This window comes from Lutra lutra, chromosome 13 (assembly GCF_902655055.1).
Source record: "Lutra lutra chromosome 13, mLutLut1.2, whole genome shotgun sequence".
Taxonomy (NCBI): domain Eukaryota; kingdom Metazoa; phylum Chordata; class Mammalia; order Carnivora; family Mustelidae; genus Lutra; species Lutra lutra.
Genome location: NC_062290.1, coordinates 74,958,055 through 74,984,382, shown reverse-complemented (window position 1 = coordinate 74,984,382; position 26,328 = coordinate 74,958,055). Strand labels below are relative to the sequence as shown.

General features: G+C 47.0%; 1 protein-coding gene across 3 annotated transcripts in view; it reads right to left on the bottom strand.

Moving 5' to 3' along the window:
• Positions 1–26,328, bottom strand: part of SNX30 (sorting nexin family member 30) — a 108,681-nt gene that overhangs the window by 10,198 nt on the left and 72,155 nt on the right. For 2 of the 3 annotated variants that reach the window (XR_007122178.1, XM_047699068.1), the window contains exons 5-7: positions 24,711–24,906; positions 23,122–23,321; positions 10,422–10,508 (exon numbers count right to left, since the gene is read on the bottom strand). Coding sequence is in view for 2 of the 3 variants with exons in the window: in XM_047699068.1 (XP_047555024.1) it covers positions 10,422–10,508; positions 23,122–23,321; positions 24,711–24,906 (483 nt within the window). In the remaining variant the exon portion in view is untranslated. Of the gene's footprint in view, positions 1–7,204; positions 8,798–10,421; positions 10,509–23,121; positions 23,322–24,710; positions 24,907–26,328 lie in introns of those variants that run through there. The other variant, XM_047699069.1, reaches the window with a different exon arrangement.

Genomic DNA, 26,328 nt, shown 5'->3' with positions numbered 1-26,328 from the left:
TCTTCCTCTGAACCCCACATCACAAATCAACTTGAGACCCATTTGCACAACCCCAGATTGCAGATAATCAAAAATGATGAGTTTAGGTTAGGGAATTCTCAGGAAATGGGAGGAAAATCATTTATGTGTGTCAAAAGAATCTGAAATACGAAGATGAAGAAAAATACAATGGGCTATTTCAAGTTTTTCTTTTCAAGATTTTATTTATTTGACACAGAGAGAGTGAGAGAGAGAGAGCAGAAGCAGGGGGAGAAGTGAGCAGAGGGAGAAGCAGACTCCCCACTGAGCAAGGATTCTGACATGGGGCTTGATCCCAGGACCCTGAGATCATGACCTGAGCCAAAGGCAGACGCTTCACCAACTAACCCATCCAAGAGCCCCTCAAGTTTTTCCTAAAGAAGTTTAGAAGACTTTCTCAAAATGGAACTCTGTCACAGTCAGAGGACCTTATGGCTTACCTGGGTCCCCAGAGCACAAAGCTGGCTCCTCTCCTCACTCAAGAGCTCCACGGGGCCCTGCAGGTGCCCCGGGGGTGGACAAGCCTAAAACCGGGTCAAACACCCACATGCCAGGTGCTTCACGACAACAAATGAGGACTTGAGTGTTCTGAGTGCCAGCATCTATGATCACAAATGGCTTCAAGCCATGGGTCGCCATCAGGGGTCAATCTCTACCCACCAGGAAAGTTCTCTCCCCAGGCCTCATGGGTAAGGGGAGGACCCAGAGAACCCAATAAAGGGAGGGCCAAGGCTGTGGGAGCCTGACATGTTTGGGGCTTCCAGAAGGGCCGAGGGCCCCCAGGCCCCGTGCAGATGGCTGCAGGATGCAGAGCAAGGGAAGTGAGCAGCCTGGGGCTGGGACGTCACAGGCCTGGCATGGGATCTGAAATTGGGTGAGGCAGGAGGAGCTGGACAGAAAGCCAGAGGGAGGCATTTTTAAATTTTTTAAAAAGGAACTTTCCTTCAAAGAGGGAGGAAAGCCTTTTCCAAAGCACCTAGCCTCTGGAAGAAGAAAGAGGACCTGACTTTTTCTCCTGGAAGAAGAAAGAGGACCTGACTTTTTCTCCTGACGTCATGACCGCAGTCACTTTTGCCTTCCCCCGCTGCCTCACCCATCGCTGTTGTCCAACTCAGGGGAAACTGAAGAACCGGTGCAGCCCCACCCACCCCGCCCTCGCCCCTCCAGAGCCTTCCCCACAAACATGCAGGGAACCAGCCTCCGTGGAGGCCCAGTGAGCCGGTATCTCTGGGCCTCACTCCCCTGCAGACACAGTCCAGCTCCCTTAATCCTCTCCCAGCCGCTGCTCATTTTAGCACCGGGTGAAAGTGCCCTGGAGCAACTTCCCTTTTGCTTAACAAAACCGCTGTGGCCAGCAGGAAAAGCAAAGCTCTGAAAAGAGAACTGCATCCAGGCCCAGGGAGAAGAGGAAGGCCAGGACCTGTGATCCAAAGGGTCCAACTCCTGGGTCTGTTCTGAAGACGGGAACTCTGGGGGACCCACAAAAATGAAGAGTCCAAACCACAGCCCTGGATTTTATGATGGCCGGAGCCTCCCCTGGGGAAACATAGGTAACCCATGATCTTCACACCGCAGTCTGTGCTTGGCACAGAGGGAGACCGCGGGGCTTCGGGGTCAGGAGGCCGGTCTTATCTCAGGCTGCTGACAGTCTAGCTGGGAAGGAAGTGAGCAGGGCTGCGCGCTCGGGGGAGAGGGTACCGGTACTCTCGCCTCACTCTGAGCCCCGCGGTAAGCACGGGGCGGGGGAGCTGGAGGGCGAGTCCAGCTTGGAGGAGGGATCGGCCTCGTGAAGAAAGACGACTCAGGCCTCGGTGCCTGAGTGCCTCTGTCAGTTGGGTGTCTGACTCTTGATTTCAGCTCAAGTTGTGATCTCAGGGTCGTGAGATCAAGCCCCGGGTCGGGCTCCGTACTGAGCACAGAGTCTGCTTGAGGTTCTCTCTCCTTCTGCCCCTCCCCCTGCTCTTGCACACGTGCTCTTATGCTCTAAAATAAATACATCTTTAAAAAAAAAAATAAAAGAAACACCACTGAGGCAACCGACAGGGGTAGGGCTCTCTGGAGTGATAGCACATGCAAGTGAGAGAGGAGAGGCTGTATCCAGACCCACCTCAGGAATCCTCACAGGCCACAGTGCCCACAGAGGACAGACAGAGAATCCCCGCTGGCAAGATGGCGGGGGGCAGAGGGAGGCAGTAAGGAGATGAGAAGCCTGGGTTCCCGAGTCCAGGTTTTCTCAGTTCCACAACATGTGCCCCCCTTTTGGAAATTAGAAAAGCCTTGTGCTTCCTATAACTACACAGAAAGCTCTAGAGCCAGATTTCCAGAGTTGAAATACCACATCTATAACTACCTCGATGGGTGACCTGGGGCCTCTCCAGGCCGCAGCTTCCATTTCTGGATAACACCAACCACCTCATAAGGTTGTTATGAGGTTAAACAAGATATTATGTATAAAATATTTGGTGTCTGGCATAGATTAAATGCTTCACAAATATTTCAACATTTCAAACAGCATCAATATTATAAACGGTTCATAAAAGATAATCTGCCACGTGCACAGCACACCCCAGTCAAGAACAAATGTTATAAACTTCATTCCATGTCATATAAAAAGTTTTTTTTTCCCAAATATAAAATATTATTAAATACGTTCATTCAAGCTCTCCACCACCCTTCACCCAGGCTACCTCACCCCAAGATTTCACCAGAGATCAGAGATGAGTCAAGACCAAAATATATTGGCATGAGATCACCCGGGCACCGTGGAACCGGGGCGGTGGCTCTAACAGCACGAGGCAGAGGACAGACCAGGCCAGGCTGGTGGAGACAGTCCTGACAGATGTGGCAATGAGCTGCACATGAGAAATAAGATACAGGAAGTCAGAGGGGAGCCCGAAGTCTGTAGTCTGGGTGGCCAGAGGGGCAGCAGCACATCAGAGGGCTCAGGATAAAGGGTGGGTGCACAGACCAGAGAAAGGGGCCTGCTATAGCCATGGGAAGGGGGAGTCCGCCTCCACAGAAGAGACAGAGACAACTCAACAGCAACCTGATTTAATATAAGTAAAGGATTTGAACAGACGTTTATGCAGAGAAGATCTACGAATGGCCAGTGGGCATAGGAAAAGGTGCTCCCTGTCACCAATCACTAGGGAAATGCAATTCAAAACCCCAGTGAGAACCACTGCACATCCATTAAGATGGCTAACGACAGTGATGATGACAACAACAACAAAATAACAACAAAGGCAGAAGCGACTCAAGTGTCTGTCCACGGATGGACGGGTAAACAAAAATGGGTATGTACATATGGTGGAGTATAATTCAGCCTTCAAGAAGAAGGAAATGCTGACACAAGCTACAACACAGATGAACCTTGAGGACATCAGGCTAAGCGAAATAAGGCAGTTACCAAAAGATAAATATTACATGATTCTACTTATAAAAGGTAGTAAAGTAGTCAGACCTACAGAGACAGAAAGCACAACAGTGGTTTCCAGGGGCCTGGGAGAGGGGAAATGGGGATGTGTTTCATGGCTACAGTCTCAGTTCCCCAAGATGAAAAGAGTTTTGGAGCTCCATTGCACAACACTGTGGATTTACTTAACACTACTGAACTGTACGCTTAAGAACAGTTAAGATGGTAATTTTGGTTATGTGTGTTCTGCCATGATTCAAAATTTTTTAATATATGGGGAAATCACAGAGGAGGTTGGGGATGGTGGTTGAAGGTTAGAATTCATGGAGAAGCCTAAACATGTAGGGTTAGTTAGTACAGGGATCAGCAGAAGTGACTCAGAAAGATGAGCACAGAAGCAGGAAGTGAGTCAGGGTAGCTGGAGCCACAGAAACACGTGGATAGAGTGGTTAGGAGGAGGAGAGGGGGAAGGGCTAAAAGGAGATGAAGAGGAAGTGGGAATTGGGATGAGCCTTCCGAAGAGACCAGCTGAAGATTCCCAACTTAATGAAGAGGAAGGTGACTGGCATTCTTCTCACTTTTGTCTCTTTCTGGATGGTGTCCTTGTGACAATCGGTTCACTGACCAGGAACATCCAGCTTCGCTCAGCTCAATGTTTTAATTTTTTGACCGAGGTGTCGTTAGAGTTGTGGTATCTTGTGTCTGAAGGATGTTGAGATAGAATTACTCAATGCTAGGCTATCGCTTATCAGAAGACACCAATAAGAAACTACCAGGTGGGCCCTCAAAAGACAACATTTCTAAATAGAGACAAGGTTGTATTTTCCACAATGGCTCCTTTCTCTCTCATGAGAATTTCCATTACAGAATATGGGTTGTTGGAGCGATGGGAGAAGGGTAATGTGGGATGAACTTAAGCACTTTTGTATGTTGGGGAGCAGGGTGGGAAGCAAATTTGTTCAATGCTCATTTAAAAAATGAGCTCTCCCATATACCAGGCATTTCTAGGCCCTACAATATAAATACCTAAATTTCTTTCTTGGAGTTAGGCTGGAGTTATCACATTATCTGCTCCCTTGATGACAGTAGATTAATAAAGTCCCTAAATATTATATAAGGCAGACATGATCCCAAGGCTTGGGGGAGAGAGAAGGTTCATGGCTGCTATGGGACAGGTCCCAGGACCAATGACAAAACCAGTTCAAGATGGTAGTCTTCTCAGCCATGTGCTGCTGAGGGAAAGGTGGGGCAGAGCTTCCTCACTGGTGCTGTGTGAATAAACAGTATCTATCCCCAGCTGGTCACCTCATTTCAAGCAATCTGTCCTGTCTATCCCAGTGTACTATACAAATATTTTCATTTTCTACATCAGTCAGAGATGAAAAAAAGTTGAGAAAACACTGAGACAGGGTAAAGATCAATAAGAGGCTACTGAACTGGGCAAATAGGAAGGTACTGGTACCCTGAAAGAATGCTTTAAACACACACACACACACACAGAAACAAATTTCAGAGAACGGCCAGTAAGGAGGAAGAAGTGAGTGCCCAAGCCCGGCAGAAGACAGGCGCACTGAGAACAGAGGAGCCATGAGCTCACCTCCATGATGACTGGAAGGAGCTCAGAGACACAGAGATGAAGACCCAAGAGAAGGTCTACATTCTCTCCCCCAGCCCCACTAGTTTCATCTACACAAGACAATAGCCAGAACCTCTACCTCAATGGAGCAAGGCTTGCTGGGAGCCCCGGAGTGGGGATGAAGGGTTCTAACGTCGGAACCAGACACATCCAAGAACCAAGTCCAGTTCCATGCCTTGTTAGCTTTGTCATGTGTACTACGTAATTCCCCTGAGCCTGGGTGCCTCATCTGTACAATGGGAATAACGACATTATAGAAGGTGTTGCAGGAACTATATAAGGAAGGTGACAGGGTCCTGCTATTTCTTGGCTGATGTGACCGCTGGCTTTCTACCCCAGGCTGGGATGGCGGCCACCGTGGAGAGAATGGGGAGACATGAGGCACGTCTCTCTTCACTCATCTGACGTGTCTGAAGATGACTTCAGAAAACTCTCGGGTCTGTAGAAGCTCCACATGAAGAAGTCTCCTTGCCCCCATCTTGCTTTAGAACTAGAGTTCTTGCTCCCGGCCACATTCCCCGGCCCAGAACGGTCACTATGCTGGAGGTCCAAAGAGCTCTGAAAGGTCCATGGTCTTCAAGGTGTGTGCAAGCGATCCCGAGTTCCACTTCCCTTCCCTACTTCTGCTCAGTCAAGGAAGCAACAGCTCAGTACATCCTGTTCTCTGCTCCTACCCACTTCCACGTGACGCACCTTCTCACCTCCAAGACAACACTACGTGTTTCCAGCAGCTTCTTCACCTGGTGCCGGACCTACGACAAGGCCACCTGTGGGTCAGGCCTTAAAACATCATCCTTCCCCAACCCCCCCGCTTCTTTTTATCATTTGAAGATAACTGTAAGATTTTTGTATTCTCCCTTGGCACCCCTCCTTTGTTCTTTCTGGAATCACACGAATAGATTAGCACTGAAAAGAGCCCATCACAGAATGGAGTAAAACGTGCAACTTCCCTCCATGGTTTACTCTTACTGTTCAGGTTAGTGTGTGAGCTTCCCAGCCAGTTTTAAATGGAATTCCTTATTGTGTCTAGTAACAGCTCTGATACCCGCTCTGGATCCTGGGGAGGGGTCACATGTGAAGATTTACACGAGTCTGGGGCCCTGACAAGCGCATTGTAAGGCAGCCCACTAAGTGCCTGCCACTGCTCTGACCTCAAAGTTCAAACGAGACAAGCCAAGTCCACATAATCTGAAGGTCCCCTCGCCTGAGAAGAAACCCCCTCAGGCTCTGCTGACTTTTCTCAATCCTAAAAACAAAGCAAAACTTTGAATTCTGTGATCCTCTAGGCCCATCCCTGTGCACGGCCTAGCCACAGTCAGCAGCGGGGGCCACAGGACACCTCTCCCTCCTCCTCACGTGGCCTCTCTGGTGTGAAATTCATAGAGGGGGCTGTGGAGACCCACAAGGCCATTTCTTTCTGCTGGGTTTTGGAGAAGTGATCGGATTCTGATACCACTCCATGGCTTCACAGAAACCAACTTTCCCTCTCTCTTTAGAGCAACTTTGCAAGACTTCAGCCTCAAAACAAGGCAAGCCCCTCGGCTTGCTAAGACCCTCAGATGTTGTTAACGTGCCCAGAGCCCTGTGAAAACTGCCCATCTTCAGGTAAGAATCCTTTACTTCCCAGCATCCCCGGGACCAACCTGTGAGCAATCTTTTTTTTTTTTTTTTTAGAGATTTTATTTCTTTGACAGAGAGAGAGCAACAAGTAGAGGGAGAGGGAGAAGCAGGCTCTCTGCTGAGCAGGGAGCCTGACCTGGGGCTCGATCCCAGGACCCTGGGATCACGACCTGAGCCGAAGGTAGTCGCTTCACCGACTGAGCCACCCGGGTGCCCCATCCAACCTGTGAGCAGTCTTGTTCCTGCTCTCGTCATGGACAGCAGGGCCCACTGGGTCTTTGGGGTAAGAATCCGCCCTGACCCACTTCCTGACCCCCTGCCTTCTCTTGCCAATAGCAGCTCTCAGCAGAGCTCAAAACCAGACAAAACAACAAAACACAGCAAACATTCACCTGCTGATGGGCTGCTATGGAGGACAGGCATTCAGGAGGGCTGGGAAGGGGAAACTTTAGAACACAAGGTCACCATGCCCAAACAACTCAGTGAAAAAAAAAATTAAGCAAAATTTTAAAAAAAAAAAAGCCATAAGGGCAACAGACCAGGAAAAAACAAAGTTCGCAGTCAGCATTCCTCCTGGAGACAGATGGAGCTGGAATGGGAAGCCGAGGCCCCTCCACGGAGCCTGTTTCTACATCAGACACTATGCTGACCTTCACAGCAGGAAGCCCCTGAGGGCTAATGAGCAAACCAGTCCAAGCTGGAGGACAGAGCTGGGATTTGAACCCAGGGCTGTCTAGGTCTAAATCCTGTACTCTTTCAACCAAACCCTTACTCACTGGGGAAGGCCACCAACGGAGCCCTCCGCTGCCCCCCAACGTAGTTGCTGTCCCAGATTCAAAACTGGTAGCACAATTTCTGCCACTTCCACCGTGAGATGACACTCATTGGTGCACCAGCAACTGATAGCCCGTTTGGTTAATGACCACCATCTAACTAAGGGCAAAATTAACATGGGCATGGCTCAGCAACCCACCAGAGAGAGGAAAGACCAAGACTGCCTCCCCACAGTGTGCTGAGAGAATGTAGGCATGTTCAGATGTCCTGGTTAGTCTCACTGGCTGGGAAGAAACCCTTCTCCCTCTTCTAAGAACTCCTGTGGTCAAGGGAGGGAGTCGTATGGGTGATGCTTTAGGAAGGTGGAAACAGCAGCAGCAAGAAGATTTCAACACCCACAGGGAGGAGAAGAGGAGTCACCCAGGCCGGCAGGGAGCATATAGCAACGAGGCAGGAGCCCAGCAGCTTGGCTGGGTGGAACGTGGGAGCCAGAAACCACCGTTGCCTCGGCCCCATCTGCTCCCAGGTGGTGCGACCTTAGGCAGCCAGCACGCCAAGGCAGTCAGCATTCCACTGGGCCTATTAGTCATAATCTTCAGCTCCTGTCTTTACAAAGGAACTGTTCCATACAGAGCGGAACACATATTAAATGACAAACCAGCCTCTGAGAAAGCTTGTATTCGGTGCTGAGCAGGGATGAATGCTGACAGAACACCTTTTATTTACTTAACATTTTTAAAAAAGATTTTTATTTATTTGTCAGAGAGAGAGAGCCAGAGGTCACAAGTAGGCAGAGAGCCAGGCAGAGAGAGAGGAGGAAGCAGGCTCCTTGCTGAGCAGAGAGCCCGATGCGGGGTTCAATCCCGGGACCCTGAGATCATGACCTGAGCCGAAGGCAGCGGCTTAACCCACTGAGCCACCCAGGTGCCCGGAACACCTTTTAAATACAAGATCTTCATCTCCCCAACTAGGCCAGAGGCAGAACTTGCTGTCTCTCCCTTCCTCCCTCACCAGGAAAAGTGACTTGTATATCTGTGTCGGAAAGCGAAATTGTTAGAATGAAATTTCATAGGGCGCATCGGTGGCTCGGTGGCTTAAGCATCTGACTCTTAATCTTAAGGGCATGAGTTCAAGCCCAGCATGGAGCCTACTAAAAAAGAAAGAAAGTTCGAAATATATAAACACAGTATTTCATGTCATTCCTTTAAATGGCATCGTGTTCCAGAATATCACAGGAATGGCTCAGAACTAGTCGAGGGAACAGGCAGCTGGAAGACAGGGTATGGCTGGTCCCCATGGGGCCCTCATTACACACAGGACAGAAGCAGGCCAACCTGTGGTGAGAGAACAGATGAGAGGTGCCTAGCCTTCTGGCCATGTCGCGGTGGCACACACCAGGCCAGTGACAAGAGTCCCTGTCCCTATCACCTGACTCTCCATCAGCTGTACCTTCACTCTTGTGTAGGTCACTATGGGGGACACATGAACCAATGCAACAAATGTGGATTGTACGCCTGCTGCACACTGGGTAAAGACCCCGGGTACCCACAGAGCTAGGCAATTTACCGAGCTGCTCTGTGGCGCATTCCTCACCCACGAAATGGGGGAAGAACAATGCCTTCCCCCTGGGCCACAGATGGCTATTGTGGTGATCGTGGGAAGCAACAGATATGTGTTTGTGTGTGTATACACACACACACACACACACACACACATACACTATATGGAGTCAAGGTGTGCCATTTTTGAGGTGTGGGTTTCAAATTTCCAAAGCTGGTCCCTTGCCAGGTGCGTCTCGGCACAGCTGTACCGGCAGCCAGAACCAGGGCAGAGGGAGACAAACCATTCTGCCACCAAACCATTTCCCTGAGCCGCGCGCCCCTGCGGTTTATCTTTTTTTTTTTTTTAATCTTTTCAGTAACATTCCCTCCCCCAACCTCTTCTCTGAAAGCAAACACACCTTCCAGTTACACCTTCCAAATACAAGTCTTCCAAAGACCACCCAAAAAGGAGCACAGTAACACAGGGCTGACTGGCACCGTCCCGAAGTCAGAAGCTGCAACATTTATTAACTTCGAGATCTTGGGCCATGGTTTGCTCATCTCTCAGATGGGAATAATAATGGTACCCAAAGCGCATGACGGTTGTACGGAATCAGTGAGATACTCTAAACAGCTTCACGCCCAACTTGAATGTTGGCTATTATTAATCTTGCTTTTCTCTTGTTTTATCCCGGGGAGAAAAAGGCAACAAATGGCAGAGGGCAACACAAGGGATGTGTGTGTTTACCACAGGATCCTTTGTCCGGACCCAGGGCCCTTAAATATACTCAGTCAGTGCTTCTTAGACTGTGGCAAAGGACCACTACCTGTTGGCTTTTTTCCCCCAGTATGACAAAGTCGTAGACCTACTATGTGTGACTGGTAAGCAGTTCGCTCCACATGAGCTAGTTGGACAACACTCCCACTGCGGGTTCAACAACTATCAACCTGCTATCAAACCGCTGACCCTCAGCTTCTACACCTTTCTTGTCATGGGTCAGTAACAGTGGATGAGTCAGCAGACCACACTTCTGAGAACAGTGATCTAGACTGTTCTTCCCCCTTTCTCCTCAATCCCATTTTACAGAGTGAGGAACCGCCCCTGCATGGCAAAGCTGAAAGTCAAAACCAAACCAAACCAAACCAGAAAAAAAACAAACAAAAAAAACCCCCAAAAAACAAAAAACAAAACAAACCAACCCTGAGGAAACAGCAGAAAACCCCAAGTACACGTTAGAAAGTTCCAGAAAAACGACATCAAAGAGAACAAATGGAGGACAGTCACAGCACGAACACAGCCCAGCTGGGCCTGACCACCTGAGCCGCACGGATCTAGGGACAAGACTTTACTTGGCACCAGTGGGGTAGCTGCAGCTGCAGCCCCGAGGGCCCAGCCCTCCCGGGGAGCCTCCCTGACCTTGGGGCGGTCTTCCTTCCTCAGAGCCACAGCTTCCAGTTTGGCTTCGTACTCCGCTTGCACTTGGTCCCTCTTCTTCAGGACGCTCTGCGGGACGAGAAAGGGGAAGCGTGTCACACTGAGTTCACAAAGGAGCCTCCCAGCCCCAGGCGGTTGCTTCTCTGCCCCATTCCTCCCCAGTTCATGGCACACCCCGGCCCCACCACCTGATCCCAGGACAGTCCAGCTGCCGCATGACATGTGACATGGACTCTGGGGGAAGCAGGGGTGGAAGACAGGTGGCACCATCCTCCGAGCTTTCTAGCACAGTAACTCAGCCTGGTGCTGGAGGTGACGGATGCTCTGGGTGAGGACAAGTAGGGGGAACAGAACCACTGCAGCCACAGTGATGAGAGGACTCGGCTGTGCTGGAATGTGAGGCTTGGCAGGGGACAGCACAGGCCGTTCTCTGGACCGTTCGTGGAAAAGTCTAAGTCAGGAGAGTTCTTGACTGGTTCACGGAGTTGATCCTGGTGGACTGATTTGCTCCATGATCTGTGAGCCGCTCATCTGTCCCCCTGCTCTGGACCAGGCATCCAAAGAGCAAAGAGATACCCCGCCCCGGCACCTGAGGGGTTCCACCAAGGGAAGAGGTGTAGACACAGCACAAAGGTGCCTCTGTGCACAAGTCCAGAATCCCCAGAACCACACAGTGAGCCTGCTAGGGGCAGTGGTACCTGAGCTCAAACAGAGCCAGCCTCGGCAGGGCTCAGGCGAGGCGAGCCAGACGCCCAGGACACAAAATTGAAGGAGACAATCACTCTCGGGCCCCTGTAAGATCGGTACCTGAGCCTGAGCGTCTCCCTAAATCTGTGCCCCAGGTGCCGCCCTTGCCCCCACCTGCTGCCGGCTCCGCCACGGAGATCCCAGTAGGCAGGACAGAAAAGAATGCAATCCATGGTCTAGGAAAGCATGTGTCTTATCCAAGGGTTTCTTTTTTCTCCTTTTAGTAGAAGAAGCATGAATGGCAAATTGAGAGTGATAAGAACTTATTTTCCCGCTAACTCAGAAGTCACAAAGTGCTGTGAAAGCTTCTAATCTTGGTCTTTTCCCATAGGCACCTTCCCACACAGTATGGAGTCAGGCAGGAAAGGAGTCTTGGCTCCTTGGCTAAGCAGGGGCCACCTTGTGTCCCTGACAACGTGCTAAAAAGGGAGAAGTGGCTGAGCAGTTGAGCGCACTTGGGGGGAACCTTCTACTGCAATGTGTTAATGCAGGGAACCTCAAGCCTTCCTCTGAGGTAAGTATTTCCTTTGAGAAGTGTTTTACCCTGTGAAGAATGTGAGGAAAAAACCTGTAAAAGAGCAGCTTTTGTTTGCCACTTGTCTTTCTCCCGGATGCTCTGAAGCTCCCTCCCGCCGCTCCTCAAGCATTGAGTAGCAAAGTCTCACAGTTGTTCAACAGGACTCTCTGCTCTGATGGAAACGTCCCATCATCCGTACTTAATCCGGGAGCCGTTAGTCCCACCCACTGATTGAACTCCTGCAGCTGGATGGTGTGACTGAGGAATTGGACTTAAACTTTCACTTAACTAATTTGAATTTAAACTTAAATAGCTACCTATGGCTAGTGGCTGCCATACTGGACAGCACACACATACATAAAGTAAAAACAAAAAAGTCAGGGGTCCCTTCTGGATTTCATAGAACCCAGAAAATTGTGTAAATCTACTAGTCTGGTACGAGCAGGAGTAAAAATCATCATCTCTACCCAAACACACGATGCTATCCATACAGACCCAGATGTGGTTCTCCAGGGCACAACGGAACAGCAGGGAGGGGCTGACGAATGAAACCCTCGTCACTGCCGTGGGCTCTCATCACGGGACACCTCATATCTTACTGGAAAAGGCACAGACCCAGACTAGGAATGGGTTGGGCTGTCCCGGTGATGCTCTGTCAGTGTGGAAAGAACCTCGTAACCAAAGCTAGAAATGCTCTCCAAGCAATGCTTTGGAACCCAGTCAGTACAGTGTGGGGCTTCCTGTCCCTTGTTCTGCTCCAGGACTCTCTGCTGAGGGTGCCAAGACCCCCAGGAGGGGAGGGATGGCAAGAGCTCCACACCTAGAACAGATCAGATGCATCTCTTCTCCCTATCCTACAGCAGGCGAAGGGGCCCTGGGATTCAGCTACACTCCCTCCCCTCGTTAGCGTGGCCCTCCCTGGCCCAGAGGAGACGTTAGCCTCTGACTCCTTAGCCACTGCTACCCCCATTGTCCCCTGAAGTGGCCAGAATGCTGCCTTTTCATGCCGCTGCTGGAGGATTCGCACCACCATCCCCCACCTCATGGGACAGCAGAAAAGATTCACAGGAGCCTGAAGAAGTAAACGGATATTATCCCCATTTTATAGACAAGAATACTAAGGTACAGTGGAGGGAGCTGGTTGAGGCCACTCTGCTAACCGCATAGCAGTGACTCGGGCATTTCCTGCCACATTCCAGGACGGTGTGTGGTTCCCCAGTCCGAGTGGAAGCCCAGCCCCACTGCAGATTGGGAAACAGGTTTTGAATCGAGCTAAACCAAGACTACCGTTCTTGTTAAAAGCATCTTTGCACACAGCGGGTGATGATCTGAACGGACCAGCCTTGTAGCCCCAAACAACACAGGCTCTGTCAATAAAATGGGTCAAACCAGCCTATGGTTGATGGGGCCTGAGCTTGAGACCGCAAAGGGACAGGTCAGCAGCTACAGAGAGGTCCCTCCACCCTCGAGTGACAAGCAAAAGCTAGCCATCTCCTGAGCGGCTCCCAGAACCCTGTAGGGCCTCTGATGCCGATGGAGAATGTGTATGTGCTGCTGAAGCGAGCACGAGAATGTAAATCAAAAGGTGACACGTGGGGAGATACTTTCCTTGCTCCTTTGCGACCCTCTGCCACTTCCCTGTCGAGCCAGCCTCACCCTGTCTCTGCCCTGCCTTTATGCCCGCCTTCGTTCAGAACCCCAGTGCCAGGGATCCAGCAGAGAACGGAACACACACAACACCTGCTTTCATGGAGCTTACATTCTAGAAAGGAGGCAGATATTGCAAAGGAAAATATATTAATGTATGGGGAATATAGCTGTGTGTAACGCTGAGTGGAAGAGGAAAAAGAAAACAGGACGGGAGGATATAAAGGGCCAAGGGTTTGGGGGAGAGCGGAATTGTACCTAAAGCAGCCAGGAAGGGTCTCGATGAGATGATGATTTTAATTAGACGTGAAATATATTTTTCTCATATGCTATGCTTTTTTTTTTAAATGTAGAGAGGAAGAATGACCCCATTTCCTTAACAAATAAATTGCAGAGATGGTGAGGGATTTTTTTTTTTTAAGATTTTATTTATTTACTTGACAGAGATCACAAGTAGGCAGAGAGGCAGGCAGAGAGAGAGAGAGGAGGAGGCAGGCTCCCCGCTAAGCAGAGAGCCCGATGTGGGGCTCGATCCCAGGACCCTGGGATCATGACCTGAGCCGAAGGCAGAGGCTTTAACCCACTGAGCCACCCAGGTGCCCCAGTGAGGGATTTTTTTAAAATACTTAAGAAACATATCAAGTGAAGTACGGATTTATATGGGTCACAATTTCAAAAAATACCTATAAAAACAGTATCTGAGACAACTGGGGAAAGGGATGGTAACTGGATATTTTAGGTACGATAATAATGTAGTTCTTCTTTCTTTTAAACAACACTTGTACTTTAGAGCTATGTACTAAATATTTTTGTACGAAGTGATCCGATGCCTGGGATTTGCTTTAAAATAACCCAGGGCATGGGGGTTGGAAGCAGGTGGGAGCAGAGCTGGAACAGGGTGGACCCTGAGTGGGTAACTGCTGGAGCCAGCTGATGGTACATGGGGGGCTGTGATACCTCCACTCTACTTTTGGATGTTTCCATAATAAAAAGTTAAACAATGGAAACATAATACCAGTCATCCAAACTGTTAATAACAAGCTAATAATAACCACTGAACTACAATGACACCAGCGTGTGGAAGTTAAATCACAGATACGTTCTGTGGTTTGGCTTTCAATCTCTGTACTGGCTTTCTTCCAAGAAAATACCACAATAGTCAGAATCAACTGGAAGCCTCAACATTCCCTCTCCAGCCCCAGAGCTCATGCTCACGTCTTCCACCAGTGAGACAATATGCTCACAAACTTACAGGATGAGGAAGAGGTAGCTGCCAAGATAGCCCCCAGTGCGAAAGGTCAGCAGCTACCAAAAAGCCACCTTGAGTCTGGAAGGTTTTTCAGAGTCAAATCTTTTTTGTAAGAGGGACAATACGATGCAGGCTTGAGGAAGTAGATGAGAGGAGCAGGAACAGCTCAGCCATGCGTAGAAGACTGTAGAACAGAATGGTTCCTCTTCTGATATGCCAGGGGCTGATGACCCAAAAGACCCAAGGGGGATTCATGGAGAATTCTGAGTGTTCAGTAACAAAGATGCTCAGATGGGAATAAAAATCAAATACCCAACATGGCACTGTGGCTGGTTTTGGAGTGACCCCCTAGGCCAGTATATCCCTGTAGACAGGAACATGAGTCTGACCTTGGTCCTGGTGACATAATTTCTGACTAAATGATTGAACTTAAGTTGTCCCTTTTGACATGAGCTTTTTACACCTTCATTCTATTGAAAATAGACCACCTATGAGTTAAATGTTCTAGGGCGATATGGGTAATATTAAAACCACACATTTCTCTCTAGTTTGAAAAGATACTTATTACAGAAAATCTGGAAAATAAAGAAAAACATACAAGAGGGGCGAAATCTCATCTTCTAGGCACAACCAATACACCTTATGTCTTCTATTTTTTTCTCTTGAGTAGACTTCTTTGATGTTTCCCATTTCTGTGTCTCCCCTTCCTGGCAGTCTGTTACTTGGATGTTGGATACTGAGGTCTGATCCTCTCATTTTCATATTTTTTTCTCTCAAATTCTCTATCTTTTTGTCTCACTTTACAAGTGATTTTCTTAACTTTTTCTTTTCTTTTAATTTTTTTTCATTTCTATCATGGTTTTAATTGCCATGATCTCTTTGTTCTCTAGATACCAAAAAAGTTTTCTTTTATGGTTATGACATCTCTTTCAGAAGATATTAATGACTTTTTTTTTCCTGGAGATTTTCTTCTCCCTCAAGGATGTTTCATTGAGTATATGTTTTTTCTTTGTTTTAACTTAATATTCATATTAGAATCTTCTCTTAAATATTCAGAGACCTTGTCTGCCCACTCATCCAAGGAAACAGTAAAAAAACTGATTGAAAGCTCTCCATACATCGAGGGCTTGTTGACAATTCTCTACAGGGATCCTGCTGGGTCCTTTCATTGAGGATCCTTTCCCCATTATTAGTATCTTCAAGTCTCTTCTCTTGGCCTGTTTAGATGCTTATAGAAAAGGCTCTTCTGACCCTTACAGAGAAGATATAAGGCTGAGAGCCGAGCAGAGAAAGATGACTGGGAGTCTCCGCATTTGGTAATCTTTTACTTAGCATCCTAACTTTAGGATTTTAGCCCCCCCCGCCTCAACTGTGCCTAGGGTCCCTCCGTCCAGAGACCTTCTGTTTTACCCCTCCAGAGAATATGCCTCTAGTTCTGCCAGAGGACAGAAGGGACTGTGGCCCCTGTGTGAGGAGGGAAGTCAGAACTGGAAGCTCTAACTTCTTCGTAAGTACATTCCTGACTCATCTTCCTCTTCAGCTCTCTCTCACCCCCATCCCAGAGGCACTTGGTGCTGCCAATTCTCCACTTTTCTGAAGGGTCCCACAGTGTAAACCAGGTGGTCTCTGAGTTCTTTCCCCCACAGTCAGCCTCAAAGGCAGTTTTTTGAGTCACCTAAGTCACTTATCGCCTCTTGGTCTGCTTCCCAGCCCCCACTGTACTGCTATGATTTCTCCTCCTGCTGCTCTTTATCTTTGCAGGCATAGACCTCAAACAAATGACCAAACAAACCACTCTGGTGTCATCTGGGTGCCTTTCATGAAAAAGTTTATCTATCTAGTCTGCCACCACCGAGAATCTCAGACTGCTAATTTTTACATATTTGTCTAACTTTTTAAAACATTTGAGATCATGCACATGTCTATATCCTGCTTCTTCATTTTCCCAGAAATTATGTCCTCAATCTATTAAGTACTTTTGTTTAGAAAAGAAGACCTTTTTTTCCTTCCCCCGACTCAATCTTCCAGAAAATTTCTGATTCGGGGGCTCCTGGCTGGCTCCGTAGGTTAAGCAACTGCCTTCGGCTCGGGTCTTGATCTCGGGGTCCTAGAATCGAGCCCTGAGTCGGGTTCCTTGCTCTATGGGGCGTCTGCTTCTCCCTCTCCCTCTGTTCCTCTACCTCCCACCCCATGTTCACTCTCTCTCTCTCTCTCAAATAAATAAATAAATAAATAAATCTTTAAAAAAAGAAAGAAGAAATAAAATCTGTTTTTGTTTCCAAAGGAACTAGACGTGACCAACCTGAAGCTTAGTCATTCGACTCCTTAGCTCCACCGTGTGGCTCACAGGGGGAAAGGTGGGCAGGCTGGGAAAAAAGTGGCAAATAATTGACATCTGGAAAAAGCTATCTGGGAACACTGTTCAAAGTATCTCCAACTCAAAGAGAAACTAAGTTTTGTTTTGTTGTTTTTTTTTTAATGAAGTCTTTAAAACCAGACTTCTGCATCCACAACTCATACCTCTAACCACAATCACCAATGACCTCCATATTATTAAATACAACAGTCACTGTGGATCATGTTCCTTTTAAAAACATTTCTCTTGGCTTCCTCTACTTTCTTCCTCCTGCTACACTACCAGTCCTTCTGAGTCTCCTCTTCTGCTGGTTCCTCCTCCTAGGTAGGTCATAGGCCACTAAATATGGTCATGCCTCTGAGCCAGTCCGGTTACCCGGATCTCCTCTCACTAGATGGTCCACTCCCCTCCCATGGAGTTAAACGCCGCCTATATGCAAACAACTCCCAAATTTCTATTCCCACTCAGAACTAAACTCATAACCAGTTGCCATGACAGCTCTACTTTAATGACCAGCAGGCATTTTTGAAATTTTTGAACTCAGTACAGCCAGAAAAACTGAATCCCAACTGCCCAATCTGTTCTGCCCCGAACTTCCCCATCCTAATGAAAGCAACCACTGTCCAGCCAGTTGCTGAAGCCAGAAACCCAGGAGTCATCACCAATCCCTCCTTTTCTGACTTCCCATTAATATGGCAGCAAGTCTGGCTGGCCCTTCATCCAAAATCTACCCTAATCCACCGCTGCAGCCCAAGCTCTACCACACAGGTATCTGCCACGTGGCTCCCTGTGACAGTCTCCCTAAATGTCTCCCTGCCTCCACTCTCAAGCCCTACGACCCATTCTCCACCTTTTTGTAGCACCAGCCGTCTTCTTAAAGTGAAAACTGTATCTTGTCATTCCCCTACATAAACCTGAATGTCTTCCCTTTTGTGTTCCTAAGACTAAAACCCAGACTCTTACCAACCGTGTGGCCTTTAAGATGCTACTACTATGCTATGTCCACGCCCCTACCTATCTCTCTGACCTCGCCTCTTCCAGTTTGCTCCTTTGCTTGCTGAACTCCACTCACACAGGCACCTTTCTTTATTTTTTATTAACATATATTATTAGCCCCACGGGTACAGGTCTGTGAATCCACAGGCACCTTTCTGATCTGCAAAGACACCAAGCTCATTTCTGCTTTAGAATCTTGGCACCAGTGCTTCCCTCTGCCTTGCTCTGATCCTTGCACAGATAACTCCTATATGTTTTTCAAGTCTCCAAGCCACCTCCTCTGTGTGGCTTCTCCTTACCACCCTCTTTTGACTCAACCCAGCCTTGTCATTCAGCAAAACCTCTGAGATAAGCATGCTCCTAGACTCATAAGTAAACCCATCTCTTGAAAAATTACAAGATATGGGACATCCAGTAGTTATATTTCTGTTAATGTTTCAAATTGGCCACATGTCAAATTCAACTAAATATTTGCTAACCACCTTCTATGAATAAAGCAGTGTGGGAAATAAGGTGGTCCTACTCTAACCTTCTTAAAGCTTCTCCTACTGGTGTCCTGGTCGTAATGATGCCAGTACCAAAAAGGCATTCCCTGAAATCTGTAAGGATTCTAAGATGTTCTCCCCCAGCCCATCACTATCTTAATTATTTTTTCCCCACACATAGTCTGTAGAATGTGAGATCCCATATAAGGGCTCACATGTACGTGTCTTCAGGGTGTTTAACTTGAGTTCTGGGCCTGAGGATAACTTTGGTACCTCTCCCTGTCACACGCTGTTCACCCTCTCTCCTTGGCATCTTTGAAATACATGACCTCGATCATCTTTCTAGTACAAGCTGTCCTCATTTGTTCACCAAACATGGTCCATGTGTCCCACATGGCCTGATAACACCCTGCTTTTTCTGTGCTTTCTTTCTGCCTCCAAAGTGAACAGAGTGTACCCAGCCACAAGTGCATTTAAAGGGAGACAATTTGAGACTCAGCCTCAAAAAACAGGCACTGATCCGGTTTGCTCTTTAGCCAAGAGTAAAGACACAGGTACAAGGTGCCACTCATTCGAACTAGAGCCAACAGAGAAGAGATTTACTGATGGGGCTCTATTTCTTCATCTATGCAATGAACAAGACAGACATGATGATCTAGATCTAGGAGATGAAGTCACTGGCAAGACCTTTTCAAACTCAGAGAGGGCTTTGATGATCTCCAGCATTTTCTCCATACAGGGCTCCACTGACCCACAACTACTTCAAATTCCTAGGGCGTAGGCCTCTCGTTTCAAACAATGAGGATGAAGACTCACTTTGGTCCACTCAAGGCCATCATAATGGAGTAAACTGATAAAACGTCACCACACCAAAACCTCCCCACCAAAACAAAACCAGAAGGACTTGCTCAGTTAGGAAGACCATACCATAGTTGATACCAAACATGTCACAGCCAGGCCTTCAGCAAGCTCTCTACCTTATATTTCGTTTTCATACTGAAGAGCAAAGTCAATCCCACCTATTCCCCAAAACAGAAAGGTATTTTGGAAATGGAACCGTACAACTCTCTCAGAGGAATAAAATTCAGCTAAGAATTCTTATAGAGCAGCAATATCACAAGACAAAGGCAGGAGAGCCACTTAGACCCCCATCCCCTGGTGTCTTTAGACCTGGCCACGCAGACCTCAACCATCATTAGGGATTTGAAATAGCTGAACGTCAGTCTAGCCTTGCATGGGGAAAATACTTGAGATCATGAACCCACGCGGTCCTGGCTTTGTCATCAAGTCACTCCTGTCTTACCCAGACCACTCTGCAGAGACACTTTCCCTTTGGAAAGAATGGGAGTGGGCAGAACTCGTTTCTTTCTAACCATGCTTAGCCCTGCACACCAATGGGGCAGGGCTAGGGTTTCAGAGACCGCCAGTCAACACTTCCTCCTCCCTATGCCCTTCCCAGAAGATACTGTATACACTTCCATTCTCCCAGCCTGATTAACCTGATTAATGTTTATTCAGGCTTAGTGAACAAGAAACTCAATACATACGCCTCACAAAGGGGGTAAAGAGAGAAAGCAAACAAACAAGTGTTTCTATGATATAGAACTTCAGTTACTCACATAAGCTTATGCCTCACTGTAGAATAATATTTTAGTAAAGATGCCAGATAAACCTTAGCTAAACGACAATTTCAAATCCTGCTTCAAGTATAAATATATATTAAGTACTAATATACCTGCCACGTGTAAGAACAAAGTAATTATTCCGTAATATCCCAAGACTGTGTATGCATCAGATTTTCAGCCTGGCAATGTTAAGAAAGGATTTTGAATGAAGACTATGTCTGTATAAGAGATAAATTTGGGGCTCCCGGGTGGCTCAGTGGGTTAAAGCCTCTGCTTTCTGCTCAGGTCGTGATCTCAGGGTCCTGGGATTGAGCCCCGCATCAGGCTCTCTGCTCAGCAGGGAGCCTGTTTCCTCCTCTCTCTCTGCCTGCCTCTCTGCCTACTTGTGGTCTCTGTCTGTCAAATAAATAAATAAAATCTTAAAAAAAAAAGAGAGACATAAATTCAAAGACACCCCAGGGATTGTAACATTTTATTTTTGTTTACAAAAATAGATACTATTAAAATAAGTAAACCAAAATATTCTGGCTCATTTTAAGCAAGTTAGGATGCCTTTTTTTTGAGATGTAATTGACAGACAACATTATATTAGCTTCAGGTATACAAAATAAAGATTTATATATATCTTGTGAAACGATCACCGTAAGACTAGTTAACATCCATCACCACACATGCTCATAAATTTTTCTTTGATAAGAACTTTAAGATCTACTCTCCCAGCAACTTTAGAATATATAATGTAGTATTAACTATAGTCACCATGCTGTGCACGGCATCCCATGACTTACCTATTACTGATAACAGGAAGTTCATACCTTTCGACTCCCCTCACCCATTCCACCCACCCCCAACCCCAGAATGCCTTTCCACACTTGTTTCAGCCACAGAATTAAATATGCCATGTGTGGGTCTCATTAAAAAGCAAAACAAAACAAATAAACCCAATGTAATAGAGGAAAATGAGTAGGAAATTTGTGACAATCAGGAGCCGTGGTTTTCAGCCTCAGTTCCAATAAACACCAATAAAACTGCCTCCAGCTAATGATGTCACCTGTGAGTTTTATCCTTATCATCACCATAACTACCATCATTTCCACCTTACAGATAAGGAAATTCATACCATTTCCCAGCCCATTGTGAGATCCAGACCCAAGCCCGTCTTTGAAAGTGTTTTATTATCAGCTTTATAGAGTACACATGAGACAATGATTCATTCTAGCAGCAAAATTTTCCATTGTCCACAATTTAACATGTATCAAGAGCCTTAAAAGGTTCATACCCAGTGAAACAAAATGGAACACAGGTTCCATATATGGAATTGGTCATATTATTCTCTTTGCTTCTATTGTATGTTTGAAATTTTCCATAAGGGTTTTTTTTTTCAATTTTTTTTATAACTAGTTGATTCATTACTTTTTACTCCTTAAGGTGTAGAATAAGGTGTAGAATTTTCATATTGCCATGATTTTTCTGGTTTTCCATTTTTATAACCCAAAGTTCTCTGATGAGTTTCTCTCAAGAAATTCTTGTCAATCCTTACCCCAATCCTTCTTAAAGGAGTGCCTTAGATCTGCTCCCAAAATAGAACAATAAATCAGAGGTCTCCTTTGGGAAACAGGAAGAGGGGCTACTTGGGATGTTCAACACAGCGCAACATAATGTTTTCTGTTGGTCAGGAAGCCTGACACTTTTCTCTCACGGATGTCACACTGTAAGAGTCCCTGTAGCTGTCCTCTCAAACAGGTCTAAGGGCAGGCTCGGGTAGTTTCTAGTGCAGGCATTAAAGCATCTGATCCCATCCTTACTCTGCATTTAGAATGTGGGGTTGGAAATCATTTGTCCTCACAGCGCCTATCTTTTCTTGTCCATTGCTGCTAGATCAAAGCCATTCTGATTCTTATTCCATTGTACATCTCCTCCATCTCCTTCTTTCTTTAAAAGCTTTTAAAATCGTATAACTTTCATTCTAAAATTGTACAGTGATACGCGGTGGGTTGGCTCTCTTCATTACTTTTGCTGGGCAATCAGCATGTCTTTTCATTTTATTTTATTTTTAAAGGATTTTATTTATTTATTTGAAAGAGAGAGAATGAGAGACAGAGAGGGAGCATGAGAAGGGGGAGGGTCAGAGGGAGAAGCAGACTTCCTGCTGAGCAGGGAGTCCAATGCGGGACTTGATCCTGGGACTCCAGGATCGTGACCTGAGCCGAAGGCAGTCACTTAACCAAATGAGCCACCCAGAAGCCCATCATGTCTTTTTAACTGAAAACTCACATCCTTCAGCTCTGGAAGATTTTTTTGTATTATCTCTTTCACAAGTTCCTTCCATCAGTCTTTTTTCTTCTCTCAGGAACTCTTATCAGACAGATGCTGAACCTTCAAGAGTAATCCTCTATATCTCTTACCATTCTTTCACATTTTCAGTATTTTTGCTTTTTTTTTTTAAAGATTTTATTTATTTATTTGACAGAGAGAGAGAGATCACAAGCAGGCAGGCAGAGAGAGAGGAGGAAGCAGGCTCCCTGCTGAGCAGAGAGCCCAATGCGGGGCTCGATCTCAGGACCCCAGGATCATGACCTGAGCTGAAGGCAGAGGCTTTAACCCACTGAGCCACCCAGGCGCCCCAGTATTTTTGCATTTTTGTTCTACTTTCCAACTATTTGGTTTCCTTTTTTTACTTTCCAAGATTTCCTCAACCTCATCTTTCAACTTTCCTCTTCAATTTCATCTCAGCCAATCAGATTTTAACTTCCAAGAGCTCTAATTATCCAAATGTTCTTTTTTCACAGTATCCTGGTCTTGTTTAGTAGATGTTTTACCTCCATGAACTCTTAGCGAACATTAAGAGTTTCCTCCACACTATTTTTCTTCATTTAATTCTCATACTTGGTTCACCGTGTGCTCTATTTATATGCCTATGAGGTGAGTCCACATGTATGATCCTGCCCACCCTGGAAGAAGGAAACCTGTACCATGTGCCAATAGGCACCAATAAATTTTTTTCTGGAAGTGACTAAAACAAGGAACATACCTAAGTGCGCAAGAAGTGAGCCAGCTTACCTTCATAGAGTCAGAGTATAACATATATTCCCTGAGCACAGGTAGGAAGTCTTCTGTCATGTCGTCTGTCAGCTCTTCCAAGGCCGTCGAGCAGTTGCCGATGCAAGCTGACACCCCCTCCAGGGGCTCGGCCAGCTCCCCTTCTAATGCACTCCACGTGGAGTACACAGGCCCATATTCTCGCAGCTCTACAAGGTACTCTATAAAAGAAGAAGAGAAACTAATTAAGACTTGGTGGGTAATTAAGACAATCCCTAGTATTACTGACTCAGTAAGAACTGTAGCCAAGAGCTCTCTAGAGCAAGATGTTATTTCCTTGGTCAGTCACTCACCAAAGCATGCTCTTTTAAACATAACATTGTTTATAATTTTTTAAAAAATCTCTATAAACCCAGCATTTTCTGGTTTCTGATGTTATGAAACATCACCTGACTTCACCCCATAATGGGAATGCCATGCTTCTGGATAATGGGGACCACAGTGCCTTCTGGGGGAAGTGGGAGGAGCTATATCCACTGCATGTCTTCAAAAATACCCACTCACCTACTCATACAGCACAGGGAACCAGGGCAAATGTTGATTTATTTCCCCTCCAAAGAAAATCTAGCCCACATTTGTCACCAGGATTCTTTTTTTTTTTTTTTTAAGATTTTATTTATTTGTCAAGAAAGAGAGAGATGGAGAGAGCACACAGGGAGAGTGGCAGGCAGAGGCAGAAGCAGGCTCCTTGCAGGGCAAGGAGCCCGATATGGAACCCGATCCCAGGACTCTGGGATCATGACCTGAGCTGAAGATAGATGCTTAGCCAACTGAGTCACCCAGGCATCCCATCACCAGGATTCTTGCCATTACAAAAAACACGTTGTTGCCATTTTTTAGTAACCAACGGATGGCAACTATGGGAGAATCCCTTTCCGTGTGTTTCACAGCAGGATCATTGACGTTGTTCCAGTTTCTCTGGCGTACATGTGTGTAAGAAGACGAAAGGCCCTAATGTTCTGGGATACAGAAAAGCAAGTGACCACAAGAGGGGTGGGGAGGGAGTGGTGGCAACAACCCGGAAGGTTCTAGAAAGGTTTCATAACTCCCCAGGTCAGGAAGAGTGGGCCTGAAATGAAGCAGGGGTGGGGCAGGTGAGTCAATTGCAAGTTGAAGTCTCAAAAGAACCACCACTTTGGCAGACACGGGTCTCTACACTGTCCTTTTAAACCATCTTTCTGCCAGAAAAGGTACCAAAGTTTGTTTTTTAAATTATTGTTCCTATGAATGATGGGAAGTTGACTCAATGTCTTCACTTTTAAAGCTAAAGTTGAGAGAGAGAAGGGAAATGCTTCGGGGCTGAGAAGCGGCTGTATGCCATGGGGAAAGCAAACACAAGGCTGGCAAGCAGAGCGAAGGGGGGAGCACAAAATTATTATCTTCTGGTCACGACGAACCCCTCCCCCGCTTGTGCTCGTTTATTAGTTTTGTAAGTGTGGCCTCGTTTGTCAGGCCAGTGTTTCTGCGGCTGGATTCTGCTGAGCCGAGGGGAATGCCATTCCCGCACACATGCTCCCTGGGCGTGATCAGTGTCTGCACGGAGGGCTCACCTATTTCTTCTTTGATGATCCTCTGAGCTATCCGGTCGATGGTTCCCAGTTTGAGCGCAAATGTATCTAAGTAGTCGCCGATGGCTGCGAACTCAAGAGGTCGACTCCTCAGCTTGTAGCCTCCGGTGACATGCTTGACGGACTCGCCCACTCTGGTCAGCAGGGCCATCCCCTGCTTCTTGTAGGCATTCAGGTCCTAAGGAGGACACATGAACAGACAGTCTCAACGGGCTCCATCATGCCCACAGCCGGGACTCGGTCAAACCAACTGCTTTGGGTGGTTTCTTCTTGGAAGTGGTAGATTTTGAAAACAGGAGCTGAGTCAGAGGACTAACCATGTACACCACCGTCCTCTCCCCCTCGCCGTCGGAAACACCAAAAGCACACCCCTGAACCCTTTCTCCAGAGCCGGACTCCTACCTTTATAATCTGGCTCACTTACCTGAGTGCATTCTCCTGCAAACTCAACACTAATTCTAACATGATGCTTTAAAGCCTCTGACTGGAAGAAAAAAAAAGAAGAAGAAGAAGAAGTCCCTTACTCTCATACAAAATATCCTAAGTTATCTTTAGGGGGAAAAATTCTAGAGCTTTAGTTCATTCCATTCATTTATTTATATCCCAAGCAAAGCCATATAAAGAAAGGAGGGAGAAGAGGGCAGGAAGCAGGAAACAGTGACAGAAAAAGCAAGGCAAGAAAAGCCAAGGCAGGGAGAGGTGCTGTAAACAACACAGCACTCAATCCTGAACGTCTTGGTCAGGGCACGCTCGGGAAATCTGCTGAGCTACACGATCCATTGTACCTAAATTTTTAAAATGCGTATCAGTCTGCCAGGTCAAATGAACGTCCTCCTGTCCTCCAACTCCAGGAGGAATCTACGGCACCTTCACATTGTTTGACATCACCTCCTTAATGGGGCCTTCAAAAGTGGTTCTACAGAAGATCGGGCGTCTGCTCCTTATATCCACCATCAACACACACAGAACAGGAATTCCTGGTCTGAGCAGAGCACGTTTACAGACAGATAAGGGAACGAGGCACAAGGCCATTGCTTTCTGGTCACCCTGTCTGGTTTAGGGATGGAGCTGAGAAGAGGGAATCACGCTTAACCCAGATGACTGGCAGCCCCCTCCCATTTGACGACCACAACCACAGGCTCTGGTCTCCACAAGTGTCTGAAGGGTAGACCACTCCTGATTTCACTTCCTCCTTCCTTAGGCAGCCGAGGCCTTCACTTTGACTTCTGATTCCACTTTCCTAGCTACACCTCGCTGACGAGCAAGGCCCCTGCCCATCAACTATTCCTTCTCCTGCCTGCATCTTCAACGTCTAATCCTTCAGTGGTGATACATACCCAGGGCTTGCCCAGCTTCACAACAGCAGCAATTTCCTCCGGCTCCCCTCCTCCATTTCTCTTCTTCCTTTCAAAGTCAGGCTACCTGGCCTGAGAGAATGTTCTAAAGATTCCATCTCCCCCTCTAGCCTCATGTACCCTAGGCAAGCAAACGTCCCTGTAGACACCTGGCTTTTACAAGATGGTAATGGAAGCCTTGCCATTACTGGCATTGCTTCCACAGTGTTGTTTGGAGCACAGCTAGATCCAAATGGGCTCGCTGG